Genomic DNA, 17,383 nt, shown 5'->3' with positions numbered 1-17,383 from the left:
ACTAAAAAAAGACTCAAATATATGCTGCTTATAAGAAACTTACTTCACCTATAAAGACATACACAGGCTAAAAGTGAATGAATGGAAAAAGATATTCCATGCAAATGGAAACCAAAGCAGATTAGAAGTAGCTATACTTACATCAGATAAAATAGACTTTCAGTAAAAAAAAAAAGATATAAAAAATGACAAATAAGGCCATTATATAATGATAACAGAGTCATTACAGTAGGAGGATATAACAATTGCAATTACATATGCATCCTATACTGGAGCATCTTTATGTGTATATATAATAACAGATCTAAATGGAGATATTTATTGTGATATAAGAATAGTAAGGTACTTTAGTACCCCACTTTCATACCTAGACATATTATCCAAACAAAAAAATCAACAAAGAAACATCAGAGTAAGGCCGGGTGCGGTGGCTGATACCTGTAATCCCAGCACTTTGGGAGGCCAAGGCAGGCAGATCACCTGAGGTCAGAGTTCAAGACCAGCCTGGTCAATATGGTGAAACCTCATCTCTACTTAAAATACAAAAAATTTGTATTTTAACAGGCATGGTGCCAGGCATGGTGATGCATATCTGTAATCCCAGCTACCTGAGAGGCTGAGGCAGGAGAATAACTTCAACCCTGGGAGGCAGAGGTTGCAGGGATCTGAGATCGTACCATTGCACTCCAGCCTGGACAATGGAGTGAGACTCCATCTCAAAAAAATAAATAAAAAGAAAGAAACATCAGAGTTAAGCTGTACTCTAGACCAAACTCTAGTTAAACTTCATGGACATTGACAGAGCATTTTACCCAACAGTTATAGCATACACATGGAATGTTCTCCAGGATAGACTGTATTTTAGGTCATATGTGTGTGTGTGTGTGTATATATATATAACATTTTTTAAAAAATAAAATTACATCAATTCTCTTTTCTCCCCACAATAGAATAAAACTGGAAATTACCTTTTTAAATGAATGTGTTAATGCTAATATGCCAAATTTTAATTGAATAAAAAACAATCTTTTACATTACAGATTTGATTCAGTTTTACACCAATCCATTACATTTTACATTATGAAGGTCTAATTTTTGGACAGAACATAAAGCAGTAGTGCTGACATAATTGAAGAAATCCTTAACATTTTGTCTCTACTTTGCAATAAAACTATGTTTTCTTCCTCAGAATAAAAGCTTGAAAAACAAACTCTTGTCAGGAAACAAGCTCTGTGGCATTCATGCAGAAGAGGTGAGTACATTTTTGCTTCTTCTAACTTTAACCAGATAAAAACAGTATTATTGCCAGATTTTTGTTCAACTCAGACATCTGGTAACTCTTTTTCCTCCTAATACAAATGCAAATTTTTAAATAGAAAAAATATATTTTAAACCTTTGAGTATCTTTGTGTTTTAACATTGCAATAACCAAAAGGGGAAAAAAAATTAACAAAGGTAGGTAATGGTCACTTTTGTAGATTTTTTTTTTCTGAATTTCTTCCTTATCTGGACTATCAGAATTTCCTTAATAGCAAATTACTGGAAGTCCATAAAATTTCCCTTTTTGTTTCCTCTCTTGTACCTTCTATGTGATGTCTATAAAGTTTTGCGGTGGCAATTGACTGTCAGAGTGAAGATTCTGGGGTTGACCATAAACCATACGAAATAAATACATTCATTGGTTCTATTTGCTGTGTAGGCTGTGTAGTAAAATCATCTCATATATTTCTCAGGGGGACATATGTCATTCTGCTTAATACAGATTTAACTAAAATAATCAATTTTCTATATTTCTCATCTCCAAATCTATTCTTATATCTCTGTAATGTGAAAATGTAGCTCATATAAACCTTAGTAATAGCAATGAAATAGTAATGATACTGTCATGCTAAATAATTGTTGATGCCTCAAGGAGAGGAGACAAGATTCACTGTTTCAGTTGCATCCTCCAAGAAGCACACACAAACATATATTAAATGTGTAAGAAATCTATTCAAGAAATAGCCTATGAATGATAAGGGACAGTCATGAGTGGCTTCATATCATGATGAATGTCTTATACCTATGAAGCAGAGGGAAGGAAGGAAGTTTAGATGCAATGAGAAAAGTTGCTTACACAAGTTAAGACAAGTTTACCTTTTGTCTCAGAGTTGTCTAGAAGTAAGGCAAAGAGCTTCTAAAACAGCTCTATTGTCTTTAAATTATGGAACAACCCTTGGTTCAAAAATATCTTTTTCTGCCACTATCGTCTTCCAGCAGGACGGAAAGGGAAGATAACCTGGTGAAGCACGAGCATTGCTTTTCAGGAGTCCACCCAGGAAATAGTCTCTTCTATCTCATTGTACCCTATTTGCTAACACTAGGTCACATGCTGAGCTAAGTCGAAGAGATTCTGGAAAATGTCACTAGGTCAGTGGTCCTGTGTTCACCCCAAACTAAGATTTGTTAAAGAAAGTGATAACTCTCCTTGAAAAAGAAGAAAAAATCATTAACACATATACGAACATTCAAGTCTAACATGCAATATAACAATCAATTTTATAATATCTTTCCTATAATATATATGGCATTATTAGAAATGTTTAATACAGAAAAACTAAAAGATGATGTTACAGAAGATGAAAAACTAGCCTAAATGGTTTGTAGATCTAATCTAGTGTAATGTTTCATTTTTTTGTATTTTTCTATTTGAACACAAATAGACTTGTACATTGTTTATATTTCTTAGGTTTTAGAAATAATATAAATGTGGTTTGTGCAGGTTGTATTACAAGAGGGTAACCAGGTGGAATGATGTTTTGAAAAAGAAATATCTAGATTGAAGTTATATTCTGAGATAATTTATATGTGTTCAGGATTCACATGACACTCATGTATATGAAAGAGAGGAAGCTCCTGTGAGAAATATCTGTGGTACACGGAAGTAAAAATGGGCTTACCTTTATTGTTTAGTCTGTCAATTCAAGAATAATTCATATTTTTTCTTCATCTCAATGCCTTGGAGAATATATTATCCCTGAATTGTTAGATACTTCACGTATTAGTGTTGCCTAATATTGAAATGTATTGTAATAGGTTCATTGCAATTTATTTGCTATATGTCATTATGTATTTATAGAATAAATTTAGAGCTTAACATTCTTGGTAATGGGGCAGGCGTGTGTTTTTGTCTGTCACAATACAACTTCAAAACAATATGGTGGCAAATTTAATTATTTTATTCACCATCACTACCAAAAAAAAAATACGAATATATTGTCTTGGTTAGGAGCTAACATGGAGATTGCCTGTTAGATCAGTGACCCTCAACTCTCAGTGTTCATAGAAGCATAAAATATCTAAATCCCGTTCACACCCAGAAGATTGCCATTGTTTTCATTTGCCAGAGGATAACATTAACAAGAGAAGCTACTATAAACACCATCTACCAAAATCATCATTCCTATTTCATCAAAGAAATGCCGTTTGAACATGAAATTATAGGAAGCAAAAATCTCAGTCTGAAAGATAATCCCCTAAATGGGATAAAAAAACTGAGATAAAATATCCTATCATGGCTGCCTACTTTTTCATTTTCCTTGTCATTTTATTACAGACAACAACATCATTATTAGCAACTTTAATTTTGCTGTGAAATCTTATGAAAACTTTATGACTCACAGGCACCAACATCTGGAACTGTATTTAAAATCACTAATTGTTTGAAGATCCTCCTTTTGATAATTTTAACTTTTCAAAATGTTGCTAACAAGGTAAATAAAAGTCTAAGTTTTAGCTGGGTTTTGAATTAATATATATTATAAAAAAGAGATGTACCCACTCAGAATGCATTTATTCTTTGTGTAATCTTGCCTGAAATCCTCAGAATTTTTTTTTTTTTTTTTTTTTTTTTTTTTTTTGAGATGGAGTCTTGCTCTGTCGCCGAGGCTGGAGTGCAGTGGCCGGATCTAGGCTCACTGCAAGCTCCGCCTCCCGGGTTTACGCCATTCTCCTGCCTCAGCCTCCTGAGTAGCTGGGACTACAGGCGCCCACCACCACGCCCGGCTAATTTTTTTGTATTTTTAGTAGAGACGGGGTTTCACCTTGTTAGCCAGGATGGTCTCGATCTCCTCACCTTGTGAGATACCCACCTTGGACTCCCAAAGTGCTGGGATTACAGGCATAAGCCACCGCATCCAGCAAGGATTTTGCTTTTTAACTGAAAATTACCAGAGTGCTGGAAACAGAGATGAGTAACTGAGGAAAACTCCTAAAACATTTTTTTTAATATATATATTATGATAGCAAAGCTCAAAAAATCTAGTCATTCAAGGCCATCAAATGCAGAAGGTTTTATTGCAGTTCCTGAATGAATCATTGAATAATTGATGTTTTGATAATAATTCCAACTTATGTGGAAAATTTTAAATGATATTCTGTACATTCAGAATATGCACTTTAATTATGTTTTAAAAATGAACACCTCAAATAGCTAAAAGGCAACCATTCTGACACTTGAAAGAGAGCATCAATTATGTGGAAGAATTGACATGCAATTTGCCAAATCACGTGCACCATGTGTGGTAGTAGTCTCCCACTCTCCATTGATACTCACCAACTTTAGTATGAGGGGGGAAAAAAAAAAAAGAAGAAAGTCTGTTTTCCTGAGAAACCTGGTTGCAAATGAGTCCTGGACAGCAGATTGGAACAGCAGGCAGAAAATGCCAATCAACTGTGCATTTGAAATTGTGAGAGAGATCATAAATTATCCTTTACTCAAATCAGCAGCGTGAAATAATGATGACCATGTAAAGCAGAATTATCTTGGAGGGCCTCCCCAGCCATGTGGGATTGTGAGTCAATTAAGCTCTTACCTTTGTAAATGGCGCAGTCTCAGGTATTTCTTTATAGCAGTGTGAGATCAGACTAATACAGTAAATTGGCACCACAGGGAATGGGGTGCTGCTGTAAAGATACCTGAAAATGTGGAAGCGACTTTGGAACTGGGTAACAGGCAGAGGTTGGAACACTTTGGATAGCTCAGAAAAAAACAGGAAGATGTGGGGTGGTTTGGAACTTCCTAGAGACTTGTCAAATGGTTTCAATCAAAATGCTGATAATGATATGGACAATGAAGTCCAGGATGAGGTGGTCTCAGATGGAGATGAGGAACTTGTTGGGAACTAGAGCAAAGGTGACTCTTGCTATGTTGTAGAAAAGAGACTGTCAGCATTTCCCTCTGCCCTAGAGTTCTGTGGAACTTTGAACTTGAGAGAGATAATTTAGGGTATCTGGTGGAAGAAATTCCTAAGCAGCAAAGTGTTCAAGAGGAAGTGGAGCATGAAAGTTAGGAAAATTTGCAGACTGACAATGCAATTAAAAAAAAAAAATTCTGAAGAGAAATTCAAGCCAAAGGCAGAAATTTGCATAAGTAATGAGGAGCCCAAAGTTAATCACCAAGACAATAGGGAAAATGTCTCTAAGGGATGTGGAGACATTCATGGCAGCCCCTCCCATCATATGCCCAGAGGCCTAGGAGGGAAAAATGGTGTCATGGTCTGGGTCCAGGGCCTCCCAGATCTGTGCAGCCTCTGGACATGGTGCCCTGAATCCCAGCTGCTTCAGCTCCAGCTGTGGCTTAAAGGGGCCAAGGTACAGCTCAGACTATTACTTCAGAGTGTGCAAGCTCCAAGCCTTGGTGGCTTCCATGTGGTTTTGAGCCTGTGGGTGCACAGAAGTCAAGAATTGAGATTTGGGAACCTCCGCCTATATTTCAGAGGATGTATGGAAATGCCTGGATGTCCAGGCATAAATTGCTTGCAGTGGCAGAAGCTACATGGATAATCTCTTCTAGGGAAGAGCAGAAGGGAAATGTGAGTTTGGAGCTCCACACAGAGTCACCACTGCATCACTGCCTAGTGGAGCTGTGAGAGAGAGTCACCGTCCCCCAGACCCCAGAATGGTAGATCCACGGACAACTTGCACTGCGCACCTGGAAAAGGCGTAGGCACTCAATGCTAGCCCATGAAAGCAGCCAGGAGGGGGGCTGTACCTTGCAAATCCACAGGGTGGCGCTGTGCAAGGCTATGCGAGTCCACCATTCGTATCATCAACATGACCTGGATGTGAGACATGGAGTCAAAGGAGATCATTTTGTAACTTTAAGGTTTAATGACTGCCTTATTGACTTTCAGAATTGCATGCAGCCTGTGGCCCCTTTGTTTTGGCCAATTTCTTCCATTTGTAATGGGTATGTTTACCAAATGCCTGTACCCCCATTGTATCTAGGAAGTAACTAACTTGCTTTTGGTTTTACAGGCTCATAGGCAGAAGGGAATTGTGTTGTCTCAGATGAGATGTTGGACTTGGACTTTTGGGTTAATGCTGGAATGAGTTAAGACTTTGGGGTCTGTTGGAAGGGCATGGTTGTTTTGAAATGTGAGGACATGAGATTTGGGAGGGGCTGGGGCAGAATGATATGGTTTGACTTTTTGTTCCTACCCAAATCTCACCTTGAATTGTAATACCATAATCTGCACATTTCATAGGAGGGACCTGGTGGGAGGTAGTTGAATTATGGAGGCAGTTTCTCCCATGCTGTTCTCTTGATAGTGTGTCCTCAGGAGATCCAATGGTTTTATAAGCATCTGGCATTTCCCCTGCTGGCGCTCACTTTCTCTTCTGCTGCCCTGTGAAGAGGTGCCTTCCACCATGATTGTAAGTGTCCTGAGGCCTCCCCAGCCATGCAGAACTGAATCAATTAAGCTTCTTTCCTTTGTAAATTACACAGTCTCAGCTATTTCTTTATAGCAGTGTGAGAACAGACTAATACAGAGAGTAAATTAACATAATAAAACATAGATGCTGTACTTGAAATATTGTCGAGTCACATGGGAAGCTGTGTGAGGACAGACAATGATGTAATAAATGTGATTCTGAAGTGGAAGAATAAAGTCAAGGTACTGAGGGCTCAATGTGAGTTTGTATTCATAAAAGCCATTAACAAGTAGATATACTAAATCATGTCTTTTTGTTGTTCTTATGCATCATGCATTTCACCTTCACTATCCATATAAAAAGAAAGGTGACTTTCTGTGGAAATGAAAAAAATCAACTACCCTGTGAGAAACCATAAATTCTTGCTGCTGCTTTGTACAGAGTTAAGTGATACAGAATTATTAACATATCTCACTCTCACTCTTAACTTACCCTCCCTCCTTCCCTCCTTTCTTTCCTTCCCTGCCCTTCCCTTCCCTTCCCTTTCCTCTCTTCCTTCCTCTCTTTCCTCCTCTTTCCTTCTTTTCCTCTCTCCCACTTCCTCTTTACCTCCCCCTTTCCCTCTCCTTCTCTTCCTGTCTCCTTTTCTTTTTTAAATTTTATTTCATTTTGTTTTTTTTGTTCTTTCTTATTAACTTCCTGATTCAATAGATCATGAAATGCAGCTGACTTATAATAGAAATATCTGTGAAAAACTGTGTTTCTGATATTAGAACCTTGTAGTAGTGTATCATTGACAACACATTCAAGTTTCCACTTAAATCAGTCGTACTTATAGCATTGAACAAAAATTGAAAAATTATTGTGCCATTATAACACAGCTACCACTTCACAAATCAAGTACATTGCATAATTAGAAATATTCTGGGCCTGGGTGTTGTGGGTCACCTCTGTAATCCAAGCACTTTGGGATGCCAAGGTGGGCAGATTACCTGAGCTCAGGAGTTTGAGACAAGCCTGGACAACACAGTAAAACCCCATCCTACTAAAATACACAAAATTAGCCTGACATGGTGGTGTGCACCTGTAGTCCCAGCTACTCAGGAGGCTGAGGCAGGAGAAACTTGAGGTCAGGAGTTTGAGACCAGCCTGGACAACACAGTAAAACCCCGTCCTACTAAAATACACAAAATTAGCCTGACATGGTGGTGTGCACCTGTAGTCCCAGCTACTCAGGAGGCTGAGGCAGGAGAATTGATTGAACCCAGGAGGTGGAGTTTGCAGTGAGCTGAGAATGTGCCACTGCACCCCAGCCTAGGCAACAGAACAAGACTCCATCTCAAAAAAAAAAAAAAAAATTCTGAATATTTTAGAAAACCAAATCACAATAAACTTGCAGTTGGTTTAGTGGACAACTCATATTCCATTGTAAGCTTGGAAAATTATATTTCTACAGTATAGGCAGATGTTCTTTATTAAAGAGGACTTTTATATCAACACAGTTTAGTAGGATGTAATAGTGACATAAGGATCATGGGTTCTTTACCTACCATAGCCAGCTTCTTTCAAAATTTAATTTTATTGAGATATAATTTACAGTACAATATAATTTATCTAGTTTAAGTGTACAGTTTGATGGATTTGACCAATGTATAGATTCGAAACATACAATTTTTTCATTACCCTCCAAAATATCTTCTTGTTATATTACGCTGAATCTTTACCCCAACTCTTAGTCCATGTCAACTACTAAACTGATTTCTATCACTGTTTGCCTTCTGGAATGTTATCCAAATTGAATTATACAAAATATAGCTTCTAGTTACTGGATTCTTTCACATTGTATAATGCTTTTGAAATTTGTCTGTGTTGTTCCATGATTCAGTACTTCATTCCTTTTCAGTTGCTCAACAGTATTCTAGTACTCCATGTCATGGATATCCTACAATTTATCTCTTCATTGCTTATTAAACATATGTGCTCTTTCTAGCTTTTGTCTATTATGAATAAACATGCCTTAAGTATTTTTGTGTATGTTATAGTTCCTCTTGGGTAATTACCTAGGACATATTGCAGTGTAATGCAGTGTACATATGTTTAATTTTATCAGAAAATGCCACTTTCCCCAAGTGATGATACTAATTTATAATTCCACTCCAATACATTTTAATTATTAATTTTTCCTTCTCGTGATCATGCTAATTTATTTATTTTTGTGTGTGTGTGTGTGTGTGTGTGTGTGTATGTGTGTTATTGGTTATTGGTGGTGGTGGTTTTCTTTTTTTGTTTTTTGCCTGAGTAAAGAATCAGAACCTATAATTTTAGGTATAGAAATACAATAATCTGAAGTCCTTATATTATAATTTTAGTAATTGGGACTGTCCTGAAAAATTCAAAATACATGATCATCCTTCAGTGACTTAAGGGAACATAATTAAATGTAGTCAAAGTATACTACTGAGAAAGATTTTCTTTTTAAGTATTTTCCTATTTGCGATGGCCCTCTTAAAAAGTATATTACTCTAAAGTGCAAACAACATTCAGCTCAGCATTAGTATTGTAGCAACTTTTCTTGCTTCCAGTCACATTTGCTTCTACTTTGGACATATATCAAATTCAAATTTACTCCCATTTAATTTAAAAAAAGTAATTGAAAATAAGTAGTAAAAAATGAGGCATACATATGCACAGATGTAATTAGCATCTACAATTAGATTGTTGGTCATGCCTGGGTGATAGAAATTCTGTGTGTTTAGTTGTGGATTGGGGGAAGAACAATACTCAACTTTCTTTAAATAACATATTTTAAACAAGCTTTGGTTTTTCTCTTTCTGCCTAGGATGTCTGGAGGTCTGACTCTCAAAGTTAAGATTTAACTCACCAATAACCAATAACAACACACACACACACACACACACACACACACAAATAAATAACATGATCACATGAAGGAAAAATTGATCATTAAAATGTATTTGAACAGAACAGAGCCCTCAGAAATAATACCACACATCTACAACCATCTGATCTTTGACAGACCTGACAAAAACAAGAAATGGGGAAAGGATTCCATATTTAATAAATGGTGCTGGGAAAACTGGCTAGCCACATGTAGAAAGCTGAAACGGGATCTCTTCCTTACCCCTTATACGAAAATTAATTCAAGATGGATTAGAGACTTACATGTTAGACCTAAAACCATAAAAACTCTGGAAGAAAACCTAGGTAATACCATTCAGGACATAGGCATGGGCAAGGACTTCATGTCTAAAATACCAAAAGCAACAAAAGCCAAAACTGACAAATGGGATCTAATTAAACTAACGAGCTTCTGCACAGCAAAGGAAACTACCATCAGAGTGAACAGGCAACCTACAGAATGGGAGAAAATTTTTGCAATCTACTCATCTGACAAAGGGCTAATATCCAGAACCTACAAAGAACTCAAACAAATTTACAAGAAAAAACAACCCCACCAAAAAGTGGGTGAAGGATGAGGACAGACACTTCTCAAAAGAAGACATTTATGCAGCCAACAGACACATGAAAAAATGCTCATCATCACTGGCCATCAGAGAAATGCAAATCAAAACCACAATGAGATACCATCTCACACCAGTTAGAATGGTGATCATTAAAAAGTCAGGAAACAACAGATGCTGGAGAGGATGTGGAGAAATAGGAACACTTTTACACTGTTGGTGGGACTGTGAACTAGTTCAACCATTGTGGAAGACAGTATGGCAATTCCTCAAGGATCTAGAACTAGAAATACCATTTGACCCAGCCATCCCATTACTGGATATATACCCAAAGGACTGTAAATCACGCTGTTGTAAAGACACATGCACACGTATGTTTATTGTGGCACTATTCACAATAACAAAGACTTGGAACCAACCCAAATGTCCATCAATGATAGACTGGATTAAGAAAATGTGTCACATATACACCATGGAATACTATGCAGCCATAAAAAAGCATGAGTTCATGTCCTTTGTAGGAATATGGATGCAGCTGGAAACCATCATTCTCAGTAAACTATCGCAAGAACAGAAAACCAGACACCACTTGTTCTCACTCATAGGTGGGAACTGAACAATGAGAACACTTGGACACAGGAAGGGGAACATCACACACAGGGGCCTGTCGTGGGGTCAGGGGAGGGGGGAGGGATAGCATTAGGAGATTTACCTAATGTAAATGACGAGTCAATGAATGCAGCACACCAACATGGCACGTGTATACATATGTAACAAACCTGCACAATGTGCACATGTACCCTAGAACTTAAAGTATAATAAAAAATTTTTAAAAATGTATTTGAGTGGAATTTAACTCTCAGAGTTAAGGTTTTCTGTTTTACTTCAAAACTAGTTGGACTGTGCTTTGCTTGGCTGCAAAATGTATTCCTGTGAAGTCAAAGTATTTTAATCTTCAAGTTTGAAAATATAAATGAGTTACACAACCTATCCATGTTTTTGTCTTACAGTCCAAAAAAATCCAAGCCCAGCTGAAGGAGCTTCGTTATGGGAAGAAGGATTTATTATTTAAGGTGAGAATCTTTTCTCTTTTCCCTGAAACTTTCTATCCCAATACCAAAAATATCAAGAACATTATTTAGCTTAAATTTGATTTCTGGAATTTCTCATGAATTTGAGTTGCATTTGACTGCTTTAGAAATACTTTTATTTTCTTGTCTGCTTAATTAGAGATAAGTGGAAATATTATTTCCTACATTCATTCTTAATCAAAAGCATGCCTCATTCCAGCAGGTTAGGAGTCTATAAAACAAATCCTGCTTCCCCAGAGTTCATGAGTTGCAGATATTAAGCTGAGAGACTTATGTGAAGTACATCATACAAGGACTTTTGAATCTTTTAAATTTATTTTTTCAGATCAGAGTTTTAGAAATAAATGTTAGTGGAAGACAATGAGACAGTTCAGCAATATTCAGTGTTTTACTTCTATGTAATATACCAGTTGAATATAGCTTAGTAAAACGTCAACTTTCAGATATTACCAAAATCAGGACTTGTTGAAAATTTTTGACTTAAAATATGAGATATATTATATGTAAACCTTGTTATTTCATGTCATTTTACTTTTTATGAAATCAGGAGACCTGAATACAAAGAGACTATGAAGTTGCATGAATTAGAATTCCTTTAGTATATACAATACCCCCAAAACCTGTTCCACCGTAGGACATTTATTAATTCAAATAACAAAAGGCCCAGAAGCATGACAATGTTATAGTTTATTTCATAGCTCAACAATGTCAACAAGACTCAGGTTTGTTTTGCATTGTCCTCCACATCACTCCATGTGACAACCCTCAACTTAAAGATTTATTCTAAGTCTTGGTTCCTCATAGAATCATGATGGTCACTAAAGAGAGAGAGAGAGAGAGATATATATATATATATATAGTGTCTTCATCCAACTATGTCCACAGTCAAAGCAGAAAAAGGAGGCGTTTGTCCTCCAAAGTCATTATTTTTTCTGAAGGAGGAGAGTTTTTTGAGAAAGTTCTCCAAACTAGGTTATGCATCCATGCAAAGGTAAAACCTTAGCATTTTTAGATTCTATTGTGAAAGACTGTTTCTTTTGCAGATAAGTAATAGAAAGGGAGTTGCTGTGGGAGGCAGCCAAGGTTTCTGCAGTAATGTATTCATGCACTCATCCTGATGGCAGCACACTTATCTGATTTACCTGCTAATATATCAGCAGTGCACAGTTTAAGTCTTGAATAAACATATGTTGATGATTGATAAATAGATAGATAGACAGACAGACAGATAGATGTGTCAAGGAAGTAGACAGTAGAAACTCGACTATTAGGTTGGTGCAAGAGTAACTGAGGTTCTTGCCATTAAAAAAAAAAAAAGGCAAAAACCACCATTACTCTTGCACCAACCTGATAGCACTGAAGGACCTGTTAGCACAGACATTCACCCATGCACCTTTGAAAAGGAGTCTACGAACTGGTGAGCCCTGAGATGAGTAGTAGATTCTATTTCAGGTACTTTCCTCTTAGGAAATGTTCAATTTTGAATAGATTTGATTTTTTTTTTTTTAAGTAAATGTAGACTTTGAAGAAGTAATGCTTGCTGTCAAAGCATTTACATCTCATCCTAAAAATAATGACACATGCTGGCAATTGCAGAGCATAATGACGAATTTGGCGCCCTTATTAATGCTTGAGAGCTGCTTTTAACTTGGGGGAGGCTGCTAGCTGAAGTAGAAATCCTCCACTAAAGATAGAAGTGAGGCCTAACTGACTGTTAGTTGCCCAGAGACTTGAGTTACTTTATATCCTCCTTAATTCCACCTGGAGCTGATATATTCTCTAGAATACCTACTCTCCATTTTAGTGCTCTTTTTAGATTTGACAAATGTACGAGGTCAGGAGATCGAGACCATCCTGGCTAACACGGTGAAACCCCGTCTCTACTAAAAATACAAAAAATTAGCCGGGCGTGGTGGCGGCGCCTGTAGTCCCAGCTACTCAGGAGGCTGAGGCAGGAGAATGGCGGGAACCCGGGAGGCGGAGCTTGCAGTGAGCTGAGATCCGGCCACTGCACTCCAGCCTGGGCAACAAAAAAAAAAAAAAAAAAAAAAAAATCCTAGGTATTACTTATTCATTAAAGAAAAATTTCAAAACAGTATCAAAAAATATAGAGCCAAAGGAAAACTTAAAATCCCATCACTCAGAACAAATGCAAACAATATTTTGACATATTTCATATTTCTGTCTAGTTCCCTTTGTATGAATTATATCTGCCTGGTGATTGATATATATGCACATATATCTCAGTTGCAATACATCTCTCTCTCTCTCTATATATATATCCTTTATATATATTCATAATTTGTAATTTAAAAACTCAAAGATAGCTTTTAATCTTTATTATTTTATCTAAATTTAAATGAATAATCTATTATATAGATATGCCAAAGGTTACTTAACCTTTCACTTATGTGCAGGTATGTATACACATACATATATATATATACACACATATATAATGATTTAAATTTATATTATGATGAAAAATACTTATTTTTAACTTGAGTTATAGTTTTTTTTGAAACATACCTATCAAGTAGTTCATGAAAATTGTTTTAAAATATTATTGCTACCTAGTACAGATGATTTTCAAAAGAAATATAACAGTTTACTCTCCCATCAGTACAATAATAACAAGAAAAACATTGAATTTAAGAATTATTTTGTATTGGATGATTTATTAAACAAACAAAAATAAGTTGGTTAGCTAAGAAATTACGTAAATGAATAACGGCTACACAACAGTGACAAATTTTGTTGCTTTAAGAGATTATAAAGTAAAATGATTATTTTGATTATAAATTTTATTATTGGATGGTTTAAAGATTTAAGTCATTTAATTTTCTTTGCTTACTTTTATGAGGAGGTGGGGGTAAATTAAAAACAATGCTTACAATACTCCCAAATCACTAAAAATTCAATCTATCAATTTCTCTATTGAGATGGATAATGGCAGACATTTTGATAGTTTTGTGATTGTTTTTGTTGTTTATTGAATAAAAACAATTTTAAAATACTACATGTCATTCAATGTTTCAAATAAAATGGTGGCTTAGTTAAATTACTGCTTAAGGGAGTTGGTAGTCCAGTTATTAAAAATATACTATAGTGGTACATTTGGCCCTGTGTATTGGTGGTTTCTGTATCCATACAACTGTGAATCAAAAATATTTGAAGAAAATTTCATTCAGCAATCTCACTATTGTGTCTCTACTCCCCAAAAAAGAAATAATTAAATGAAAAGTTATCTGCACTCATAGGTTTCACGGTACTATTCACAGTACGAAATACACAGAACCAATTGTAATATTCATCAACAGATAATTAGATAAAGAAAATGTGGCGTATGCACACATATGGAATGCTATTCAACTATAAAAAATAAAGTCATGTCTTCTGCAGCAAGATGGGTGGAGCTGGAGGCCATTATCTTAATTAAGTGAAACAACCCAGATACAGAAAAAAAAAAACCCTGCATGTTCTCACTTAAAAATGGAAGTTAAATAATGTGTACACATGGACATAGAGTATAGAATGATAGATAATGAATCATCTATTCCATAGAGTATGGAATGATAGATAATGAATCATTATCTATTCCATAGAGTATGGAATGATAGATAATGAATACTCAGAAGGGTTGTGGGGAAGGAAGGGACTGGAAGATGAGAAAGTATTTAATATGCATCATGAACATTATTTGACTGATGGATACACTGAAAGCCCAGACATCACCGCAATGCAATATATTCATGTAACAAAATTGCACTTGCACCCCTTAAATGTATACAAATAAAAAAAGAAAATAGTTTTAAAAACCCATAAAAATGATATATCCATTGAAAATAATACAGTAAAAACACAATAGTTACATAGCATTTACATTGTATTAGGTATTGATATGGCTTTGATGACTGGAGGAACACCAGGTTTCTTGGTCTCGCACTGATAGGATTAACGACATGGACACAGGTGGAGTGGTTTTAGGAATGAAAAGTTTAATAGGCAAGAATGAAGAAAGAAGAAAACAGTTCCCCCATACAGAGACAGAGGGAGGGGGGCTCAGAACAAAGAGGAACCCCATGTGCGGCAGAAAAGTGGTTGCTTATATTGGGATGCTGGAGGAGGCGGTGTTTGGTTTGTACAGGGCCCAGGGGATTGGTTTGACCAGGTATGTCATTTACGTAGCTTCCAGAAACCTGACCCTCCCACCTTAGTCCTTTAATATGCAAATGAGGGTCGCTATGATGTTCCGAACGCCTGGTGTTATCTGGAGGTAGCCATTACACTTGGCACAGGTGGTGACCAGGCGAAGATGGCGGGAATTGCCGTGTTGACCATGTTGAGTGGACCTAGTTTCTAATCGTCAGCATTTGCATATTAAAGCTTGCCAGCCTGGCTTTTAAAGCTGCCTTTTTGTTAGAAAAGAAATGGTTTGGGAGTTGCTTCTTATTACAGGAAAATTTCCACTGAGAATCTTTACCCTTACTTTCTCCCTAAAACGTATTCCTTAATAAGTCCTATATTAGTAGTATATTCAATCTAGACATTAAAACATATACAGGAAGATGTGCATATATTAAATGCATATAATACATCGTTTTAAATATGAGATTTGAACGTCTACAGATTCTGCTGTCCATGGAGTTCCTGGAATCAATTCCCTGTGGAACCAAAGGAGTACTGTGTATATTTAGTGTTTTTACTTTATTCAGGTCTATAATGTGTCACTTCATTTGACCCTCACCACAACCCCTATGAGACAGGAAAATTTGTGTGATCTCTTTCACAATGAAAGAATTGAAATCTAAAGAAATTTGATATTTGTGGCCACCAAAATGTTTACCTGTAAAGTATTTTTACTAGCAGAGTGAAGTTATCACCATGGATATTAATTATATATTTTTTTAAGTAGAGCTGACCTGTTGGGGCATCATGAATTAAGTACATTTGCAGGGTTCTATAGTTTTTCCTTTGATAACTATCCCTATGGCATATGTTTAGATCATTGGATCAAAATGCTGACTTAATTGTTCTGGAATGTGTGGTGATAGACTTGATGCACTCATTCCTGCTGAAATTCAGACACCACAGTGACTTGTGTTATCATTATTATTTTCTCTAAATCTAGATGTATTTAACTTGGTACCTCTATTGTCATCTGCTCTTGAAGAGAGGGGCATTGCAACCTGAATTTCCATGTATGTAGAACAGAGTGTCAGATTATTTCCTGATGATTCCAGGTATCTATAAGGGAATTTTGTAAATTTGTTTCTCCTTAATTTTTAAACTCTTAAGTAATTTAATTTTTGTGCATCTGTCTCATTAATTTAAAATTATGTCATCCACATGTTAAACTAATTTTTAATGAGCAAAATGCTTTTCAGTGCCATTTACTTGTATTTGGTGCCAAAATGTAGGCAACTTACAAAAGCGGTGTGAGGGGTTAAAAATATTATTTTCTTGCATGATTCCAGAAGCTGTAAGCTTGTCAAATCACATTCATTTGTGCCTCAAAATAATTATATGAGTCAGACAGGGAAGATAATATTGTTCTCTTTATGAATTAGAAAACCAACACCCAGAGAAGTTATAAGAATTTTCTGAAATTACGGGACTAGTAAGTGGCACAGTTATATCTTAATAGAAGTATTTTAATTCCACGATATCACACTTTTCCCAGCTGTATTTCTACTTGATATTTTGAGGTGATTTACAGATTATATCTTTTAGAAGTCATTTTTTCTAATGTACTCAAACATCTGTAAAAGAAAAATCAAAATCTTCGGTCCCCAAACTCAACTTGCCAAAGGAGAAAGTTAAACTTGAAAACTGAGTCACTCCAAACTGCCTCCCATTTTGTCTTGAAGCGATAGCTACAAAGATAGGAGATGGCTGGGTGCGGTGGCTCAGTGGCTTACGCCTGTAATCCTGGCACTTTGGGAGGTCGCGGCGCGGGCATGACCTGAGGTCAGGAGATTGAGACCATCCTGGTCAACATGGTGAAACCTCGTCTCTATTAAAAATACAAAAATTAGCTGGGCATGGTGGTGCACTCCTGTAGTCCCAACTACTTGGGAGGCTGAGGCAGGAGAATCACTTGAATCCGGGAGG

At 36.3% G+C, this 17,383-nt stretch overlaps 1 protein-coding gene across 3 annotated transcripts in view; it reads left to right on the top strand.

Annotated features, from left to right (window-relative positions):
* Window positions 1-17,383, top strand: part of LUZP2 (leucine zipper protein 2) — a 646,396-nt gene that overhangs the window by 463,700 nt on the left and 165,313 nt on the right. For 2 of the 3 annotated variants that reach the window (XM_011993928.1, XM_011993930.1), the window contains exons 6-7: window positions 1,190-1,252; window positions 11,189-11,251. The exons of the other annotated variant lie outside the window; for it this stretch is intronic. In XM_011993928.1, the coding sequence (XP_011849318.1) occupies window positions 1,190-1,252; window positions 11,189-11,251 (126 nt within the window). The remainder of the gene's footprint in view (window positions 1-1,189; window positions 1,253-11,188; window positions 11,252-17,383) is intronic. 3 annotated transcript variants of the gene reach the window in all.

This window comes from Mandrillus leucophaeus, unplaced genomic scaffold, assembly GCF_000951045.1.
Source record: "Mandrillus leucophaeus isolate KB7577 unplaced genomic scaffold, Mleu.le_1.0 Scaffold438, whole genome shotgun sequence".
In the NCBI taxonomy this organism is placed as follows: domain Eukaryota; kingdom Metazoa; phylum Chordata; class Mammalia; order Primates; family Cercopithecidae; genus Mandrillus; species Mandrillus leucophaeus.
This window is presented reverse-complemented; position numbering and strand designations above follow the sequence as displayed.